This window comes from Dendropsophus ebraccatus, chromosome 2, assembly GCF_027789765.1.
Source record: "Dendropsophus ebraccatus isolate aDenEbr1 chromosome 2, aDenEbr1.pat, whole genome shotgun sequence".
In the NCBI taxonomy this organism is placed as follows: Eukaryota; Metazoa; Chordata; class Amphibia; order Anura; family Hylidae; genus Dendropsophus; species Dendropsophus ebraccatus.
Window position 1 is genome coordinate 9,056,203 of NC_091455.1, and position 9,291 is coordinate 9,065,493.

Sequence of the window (9,291 nt, forward strand, 5' to 3'; positions counted from 1 at the left end):
CAGCCTTCAACGTGTTAGCTGAATCATAAGGAGGGGGGGCATTGAATTGGCATCCCAATGTTCCGGTTGTCGTGGAGACGGAAGCTCCAGCCAATGAGAGTCGAAAACGTAGTGTGGGGTTTGCTGATAACTCACATGTCGAGCTCGGCAAGATACAGTATAAATACCGAGACTGGAAAACTATCCACACAAACTCAGATGCAAACAGATAAGAAGTCTTTTCCTCTCTTCTCTTGCATTCACACTGACTTTCGAGGATCGCTGCCTGCTCTATAGTCAAGACTTTCAACTCCAGAGGCTCCAGTTCTAAGACGGACTCTTTACACTGAAGATTAGGACAAAGCTTCTTCTAATCTTTACCTTTGGTCCTATCATCTGCGGAAATTCTTCCGACTGCACATTGCTCCAGAACTTCTCAAAGGACTGGACACTTTTCTTGGGTGATATCTATCTACCATCTTTCTGATAACTTTTCAATACATTGCATTGCTTTACTGAATTGAGACTTTGACCTTGTTATATGTTACTCTTTAGTCTGAAGGAATTGTAGAATATTTATTGAGTTCTGTAAAAGTGCTCTTAACCAATGTGCATAGAGAGAAGGGTTGCATGCATTGGTCAAGTTTGCTGCCTGATATAGTGATTCCTTGCTGAGTATCTCATTACTGATAACTTTTTTTGCAAAAATTCTACAACTTATATTTGCTAAATTGTAGCTATTTATATCAAATTCTGACAATGGCAGCAAGCATGGCTCTTAGCGGCATCGGAGCACCCGCTCTCTCTGTGCCTGAAAAAACTGTGGCTCTTCAGATTGGTACTTGTAGTCCGGCAGAAATGTTGGACAGGGTCAGAAAGACGCAAGTGTATATTCTTTCTGGAGTGTCGAGACAGGTGGAGAACGAGCTGAAAGGGTTCAAGAGGTCTGTCCAGAGATTGAGTTCTAACATGCATGACCAGTCTCCAGTTGATGGGATTCAGAGGTGGAAACGTTCCATCAAGGCTTGTTTAATGAGGTGTCAAGATACTTTGGTCAACTTAGAGAGGTGGGTGAAGAGGGAGATGAACTCTTGGAGGGGAGTGTTCTCTCGTTTTGAGAAAATGGTTAGCAAAGCCGACCAGGCACATAGGAGGTCTTTCTATGGAGAAAAGAGTGCTAAGGAAAAAGAGGCAGAGGCCAATCAGGAGATTGTGGATCCTTATGCCCCAAGCCCACCATCATCTCCTCCCCCGCCACCACCTCCACTGCCTGCCCAAACCTGCCACCCACACCACTGGGTTGTCATTTCAGTTGATCTGCTGTCTCCTCCCGAGTTTGATGCTAAAATGTCAGAGGATCCCCGCGAGTTTTTAGTGAACTTAGAGAAATACTTTAAACGTAGCGGATGGAATGAAAAAGTTTGGCTATCCCAGGTAGACAACCACTTGTCAGGTGCAGCCAAGAAGTGGTGGGAGTACAGGCAGGAGACAGTAGATAACTGGCATGACTTTAAAGTCGCTTTCTTGCAGTACTGTGAGAGGTTAGTTGTTAGAGAGGCCATCAAGAGGGACTTAGATCTTCCCCAGAGGCGTTGGGAGCCCCTCGAGCAATTTGTATGGAAGAAAAGAGCCTTGTACCATAGACTCTATGCTGATGCCAATGAGGAGGACATGATCCGTTACATTATTAGCACTCTGCACCCTGAGATTAAGCGTTTCCTTAAATCCCCCCTCCCCAAAACTATGGAGCAGCTAGTGCAAATGGGGCAGGAAATCCAGTTTGATTTTGAGCAGTCAGAGAAGCAAACTCTAAAAGCATCTTACTCCGATGAGCAAATTAGCACCAAGCTGAATGTTATTGTCACCAAGGACCCCTATGATAGCAATAGCAATAGCATAGTGACTGAGAAAGCAGGTTACATTGAAGCATGCTAAGGCGGAGACTTTGGAAACTTTGGTTGTTCTCTGTCAAGACATGAATGCTCTTGGGTGAAAACTACTGTTTAGACTTTAAAGGATAAAGTCGATTTAAGACTCAGAACTTAAAGGAAAGTTATGGGATTTCTCTAAGGCGTTACAAGAAAGTTAAGACAGGGTGGGTTTAACTATGAGATTTCCTCATTTAGACACAAGAAAGGAGTTTCTGACTGATATAAGTTTATTCAGTTCAAAGTTTCATTACTTGAGATGCAAAGTGAGAGGTCAACAAATTACTTCAATCTCAGCAACATACAATACACAAATTCTAGGTTTTCTCATGAGAACAGGACATATTGCCCTGCATTCAGCTAGAGCGTAAGCAGTAATTGCTTTCTGTGACCACATAGAGTAAATGGAACTTCAAAAAGTTTGTGAATTGTCACCAGAATCTGGTGTCACAACTTTGTGGTGCAAATTTAAAAAAAAAAGAAAAAAGTTTTGATGTTTTTGCACAATTGACCGATGTGAAACCCTTTACTCTAAGTGGCGGTGTTCAAATAAGTGTTTTGCCTTCTCCCTTTAAATTTCAGGGGATGGCATAGATAAGAAAGTTCACAATTTGTTCAGTTTTAAGAGCATTTTTTTTTTATATTCAATGTATGAAAAAGAAAGAAAAATTCTATTTTTGATATTTCTCACCATGCTGTATGTACCAAAATGTCATCAAGCGGGATCTATGTTGTACATAAGGGGATCTACTGTAAAGAGCGGGGAACTATTCAGTGGTGACTTTTTACCTTGTGTTTGGATTTTTATTAGCAAGCAATAATATGCTTCTAGTCTACTAATAACTTTTACAAATATTTTAATGAATGGAAAATGTCATTTTATTTTTCTAATTTTTTTAATTTTTGTGATTGACATTGTAAAATAATTTACTTGTAAAATATCTGACAGAATACATAGTAGCAATTTTTATGGAAAGTTGAACCAAAATATTTGAGTGTCATCTGTTCTGAATGATCATTGGACATTGATAGACTCTTGTACATTTCTACCTGGTGGACATTTCCATATTGTTACATCCATCTTCACGACTTGGAAGTTAATAGTTTCAATGGACAAAAACAGAGAACCATTTCTGTACCTACAAAGTAGAGACATAACTCAACGCTCTTGACTATGCCGGCCACTGCCGTTACTCAAGTTGCCCTTTCACAGAACAAGGGCCACATGGAATGTAGAACTTTCTCAATCAGCTTCACTCAGGAATATCTAGGACATTCAAGATTTCTCAAAAGGTTCTTCAAACTTCTTGACTAAACTGCCATGTTGGACCAGATCTAAAAGCTAAACATACATTGAGTCCAGATATCCAGTCATCGTTTAAAAGATTCTAGTCTGGCCAATACACAATGGCTTGTGAGTCACCGAGAAGACATCATCAGAGGGTTCTGCTCTTCTGAACATCCATGAGATTGGTCATGAAGAAGACCACCTATCCAAGGAGCTGGAGACCCTTTGTAGCACAATGTAAGTATATGAGTTGATGCTAATATCTAACAATTGTATAGACTGAAAGATATAGAGACAACATAGTCATTTTAAGCCCATTTTTTAGCACCACCTTTTGAGGTGGATTAAGATGAGATATCTCCCCCCCATTGAGTTTATATACCATAGCTATATTGTACATAGTCAATAAGATCTGTAGTTCTATGTGTAAAATGGAAATCTAAGCACATGATCTCTATACTCATCTATCTCTATCCTTTATTTTCAGATGCCAAATCAAAACCAAAGCCTCCAGCCATCATCCCACAACAAGTCAATGGCAATTCTGGCAAGTCAAAGCTCATCGTCTTCTCGGTCACCATTTCAAGAAGGACTTAAGCCTATCACCTGGCACATAAGTCATCAGTGCTGGAAAAAGAGCTTCCATCAGTTCTTTCTGTGGACTTCTAGAACCTTCTATGGACATTCAGTCAAGAAAATCAAACAGAACACATTGGAAATGATCAGAAATCTTCAGAAACAGCCAATAAAGAAAGAAGAGTGACTTCACCTAAATGGCAACTTCATCTAAAGTACCTGCAAATACAGATGTTCATCAATGTCTCCGGACATCTGAGCCTTCAGGCCTATAAGGCACCGCAAAAGCCTTGTGATTTTGTAGGACATATTTCTAACCTGATTTGGACTATATGTTATTATAGGTGATCCACGCCTCTCTGACATCAAATTGTACTACTCACACGTATAGGTACTTTTCAGTGATAAAAGTGACCTTAATTTCGAGGCCTTAAGAGTCAAAACAAAAACAATAAAAAAAAAAAAAAGGACATGTTACTTTTTGTACGAATGGCTCATTATACATGTATGAAAGCACATCGCATTTATCCAAAGAGGTCTTGTCTGAAAAGATTCATTTTGTAACAACCAATTGTGACGATATATAGAGATGACTATTCATTAATAAAATGTGAAAAACTATACTTTTGTATCACTCCTTACTCCATGTGAGTTATCACATCTGGCTAATTTTGACTCCGGTGTAGGTTTCTTTACGGCTCAGCTAGGACTCCAGCTGCATTGTCTAATGGAGTCTGAGGTCGCCTGAAATTCATCCATGTCGCCCATCCATACTTCACACTCCAGGCTTAAAGGGGGTTTTCCAGGCAAAATAAATGAATGAGCTAACCACAGACTGCTGACATCCGGCACACTGACCATAAGTTCAATGCCAGCCGACTCCGCTCACTGTATGGTGGCCGGACCTGGTTAATGCAGCTGGTTACACTGTGAACAGAACCACTTCCCACCTCTTTCACTCCAGCTGTCTATCCTCAGTTTTTCCTGGAAAATCCCTTTAACTATTATTATTATCATTATTTTTAGGTACTTCAACCTACAGTAGCTTCATTGTCTAACAAAGTCTAAGTTGGTCTGAAATCCACTTCCTGTTCCATCACTTCCTGTAGTCTGAAACCCATCTTAAAGGGAACCTGTCTCCACGAAAATGCTATCTTATCTATCATCATCATGTTATAGAGCAGGAAGAGCCGAGCAGATTAATTGGAAAAGATTCAATATGACTTGGAACATGTTGATTGAAATTCCTGCTCATTCAGGGATAAGGAGTCCAGTGGGCGGAGTCACTCAATGGAAACATCAGAGATTTTAACCAGTAAATTACAAGTTATACTGAATCTTTTCCCATAAAGATATATATCAATCTGCTCAGCTCCTCCTGCTCTATAACATGATGCTGATAGCTTAGGTAGCATTTTTATGGTGACGGGTTCCCTTTAAACTGATGTTCTTTCTACCCTCCATGCTTTACACTGCAGCTTGCTCCAGCTATTAAATGCATTGTTTACTAAAGCCCATGATGGTCATAAATCCACCGCCTGTCTCATCATGGGCTCTGCCTTCCCCATTGCTTTACACTGCAGCCCTGCTTGTTTTTAAGCTCAGTTTCATTGATGATATAGAGGGTTAGATACTAAACTAAGAAAAATAGCATTATCAGGCGGGTATGAAGCGGGCGGGTGTTGGTTGGGGAGTTGCTTTAGCCCTGGCATAGAGGAACACCACCTTGCCGAGTGTGATGAATGGGCGAGATGTGGAGCTTACCCTCCGATGACATCGTCCCCACTGCGGCAAACTCTAAATTTATCCGAGTCGATTAATTGGACGACTGTCATTGTTCAGCCGCCAGCAGGATTGATCCCAGCACCGGCCATAAAGAGCTCCATCAAACATAACAACAATTACGGCTAATATTTAGCTTTCCAGCTCCCGCTGAGCCCTTACAATGGGGAAGAATAGCAGCCAAGGCGCCCACAATGAAAATGTTCAATTCACATAAAGAGCTGGGCTATGTGACTGCACAGATGAAAAGATGGAAGGGAGATGTGACTCATATACACGCCATCGGCTGGCCGGGGCGCCTTTCACTTCTGTAAGCTGTAATTTCTTCAGCTTTTCATCCACTAGAAAAATGCAAATTGTTACCATAGCAAAACAGCGCAAAATACTGATACAGACACAAAGGATACGAATGTCTGAAAATGACAGCGTGGGGGATAATGGAGATGTTACCCGGAGCAACCAATCAGATTACAGCGTCCTGGGAGAAAGACAAGTGTAATCTCATTGGTTGCTATGGGCAACGGTTTCGCCTTGCAGAAAGAGATCTGTCGCGCTTCGGTGTCAGGATCAGTAAAAGGAGATCAGGAGACTGTAAAGAGGATTTCCGGAGCTAAATGCGACCTGTCATTCCTAAGACAACAATGTCAATGGTGGAACGGAGACCGACCATGGAGACCCCCCCCCACGTGGCACGAATTGGGGAGGGGGGTGCATAGATAGTGTAAGACATTCACCTTAGGAACTACATAGAGTGACTCGCCAATGGTACCTGGTGGCCTTGGTGTTATGGTGGTGCAGATGAAGTCAGGTCACTGGAAGACGGCACAAAATATTGTACGTTAACATCATAACCTCATAGAGATAAGCCTGACATTATATAACAGTATCTCTCTTCATACTATCGTCAATCCAGCAATCTTGTGCAGGAGGCAAGGGCGGAACTACTGCTGTAGCAGCCATAGCAGCTGCTACAGGGCCCGCCACAACAGGGGGCCCAGTGCCCTGCTCAGCCCTGTATTGTCTCTGATTAGCCCTTTTGGACCTTTGTCCTTAAACTGGCTAATCAGGGATGTGGTGAGTACTATAGCCGGGCCCCCCACCCACTACACTAGGGGCCCGGCACTTCAGTCTCCCGGCTCCTGAAACACTTACTGCTGGGTAGGCTCCCCCAGGGCTCCAGACATAGAGGGAGAAGTATGAAGGACCCGAGTCACATGACCTACAGCCGCAGGTCCTAAAATTTACTATGTGGAGGTTGGCCTGACTGCTGGAGAGGGGAGGACTGAGCTGTAATTGCTGCATGTCAATAAGTATATGTATGTAGCCGTGTGTGTGTGTGTGTGTGTGTGTCAGTGGACTGTGAGTGTGTGTCAGTGGTGTCTGTCACTGGAGTGTGTGTTTGTGTCAGTGGATTGTGTGTTTCTGTCAGTGGATTGTGTGTCTGTGTCACTAGCGTGTGTGTTTATGTATGTATCTGCATGTGTGTGTGTCTATGTCAGTGGTGTCTGTAGTGGACTTTGTGTTTGTGTCAGAGAATTGTATGTTTCTGTCAGTGGATTGTGTGTTCCTGTCAGTGGATTGTGTTTTTGTCAGTGGATTGTGTGTCTGTGTCACTGGCGTGTGTGGTTATGTATGTATCTGTGTGTGTGTGTGTCTATGCCAGTGGTGTCTGTAGTGGATTGTGTGTTTGTGTATTCACACTGAGCTCTGATATAGAGGTTTCTTCTATATTTTGCCCCATTTTGCACTTCAGTAATATTTATCAGGTGATTGACAGGTCTGCTTCCAAAGATGTTCTGCAGCAGCTGCTATTCATGCTAGGTTCTGATCTTAAATCAGATGAAATTCAGTGCCGGACCTCTCCGCAGCGGAATCCCGCCTGCCTCAGTGTGCCATAGCCTGTCTATGGAAGCTTGCATGCCTTCACTGCTGCCGCTCTCCACTCACAGAATTGGCATGTCAGATGTGTGTATCTGTCGGTGTCCGGGTGCTGAGAACCCCGTCCATCGCTAGAGCAGGGTACCCGCGGGAGCGCACACTCTGCCCCTTCATCTCTGCTATAGGAAGGTAGATTCCATAGACTGATAATACACAGAATGCTTATTCGGCGGTTTTGCTTCTAAAGATGTTCTGCAGCAGCGGCCATTGATACCAGGCATTAATCCTTAATTTAAAAAATTGTATAATATAATACAGATTATATCTGAATATAAAAAGTGTGAATACATATGTGAAATGTGAAAAAATACACGGACGGATAGATGACGTCTCAGACAGTGATATATACCAGTATGCCCTGGATTATCACGCACTGTTGTCTGAACGCGAGTTTCGGCACCTGCCTTTGTCATGACTAGTGTATCTAATGCTGCGTTTACACGGAACGATTATCGTTTGAATTTTCGGAATAACGATTGCATTTGAGCAATAATCGTACCGTCTAAACACAGCAAGCCACGAGCGAGAAATCGATTTATTTGTCTAAATGCTGATCGCTATAGAAATCAAATTGTTGCTTCAAAATCGTGAAACGATCAATTGGGCGAATTATGGCTTCGTGTAAAGGCAGCATAAGCCCTACTCCCAGTTTTCCGGACTGATTTACTAGGAGGTGGACAACTCTTGGTAATTCTGCCGGGCTTGCACCTGGCACGGGCTCAGTAGCAGGTGTAGATTTGTGCCATGATTTACCCCACGCCCCCTCCTACCTGCCCATCCGGCTAGCGAGGGATACAGCTGGTGTATGCCACAGAAAAGGGATGAATCTGCCCCTTTTTCATGGCGTACACCTGGGGCGCATGTTGATGAATGTCACCCAAAAAGTTGGACAAGCAGTGGTGGGGACCCATTTAAAAAAAGGAGAATGAGAGAAGCTCCAGAGCTCCTGCACGGTGATGTCCTCCCTCTCCAGGCAGCCAGCTTGTTTCCTATTCATCTGAGCACGGAGGACTTCACTAAGCAGGAGCCCCTCTCCGGCTGCCACCCACCGGTTTAGAATGGGGATTCCCTTTATTATGAAAGGAATCCCCACTCCTTTACAGTAAGTAGTGGGGCATGATACATTGCTACTTACTGCTAGTCCAGAAGAGGTAAGTGCTGATGCTTTTGCATCACCACTTAAAGAGGATGTACCAACAGGTAGACTCTCTTTAAAATGACACATGAATCAAACGGTGCCAGCACAGGGAAGCCGGTGCCACTGTCCTTTTTTTGAACCACAGTCGGGTCGAAACACTGGAGTTGGGCCGGCCCACCCCCAGTGGGAGGAAACCCCGCCCCTCCATGACGTGGCTCCATTTATTCACTGAATTTTTTTACCTGTAGAATTAACTTTTCAATTACTCTGTAAACTGTGTTTTTGGGGGAAGTGCATAAAAAAACAGCATTTTTGGCGCTGGGTGTTTAGATTTTTCAGGTCACCGTGCAGAATAGATATTGTTGCTGTGGCAATACCAATTATGTTTATGTATATGACAATTGCGAAGGTTCATTTTTGTTACTGTTTTATGGTGCGTTCACACCTACAGCATCTGCAGCTGATTTTCTGCAGCAGATTTCATTTAAATAACTGAACACAGCATCAAATCTGCTGCAGATCCTGTAGGTGTGAACGCACCCTTAATGTGTTTTGAAATGTATTTCTTTTTGCCCCGATCATTTGACCTTTTGAATTACAATCTCTAATACTCCTGTATTGGGCTATCTTTTCACTACGTTTTTTCTTCTCTGTTTTTTGGA

The 9,291-nt window shown here is 42.9% G+C and overlaps 1 protein-coding gene across 1 annotated transcript; it reads left to right on the top strand.

The window, feature by feature from the left end:
- The first annotated feature begins 204 nt into the window (after positions 1 to 204).
- On the top strand, positions 205 to 4,354 carry ARC (activity regulated cytoskeleton associated protein). The gene is made up of 2 exons (XM_069959805.1): positions 205 to 3,432; positions 3,683 to 4,354. Exon 1 carries the CDS (start codon positions 739 to 741, stop codon positions 1,912 to 1,914), a length of 1,176 nt encoding a protein of 391 aa, XP_069815906.1. The 5' UTR covers positions 205 to 738; the 3' UTR covers positions 1,915 to 3,432; positions 3,683 to 4,354.
- Positions 4,355 to 9,291: the final 4,937 nt, after the last annotated feature.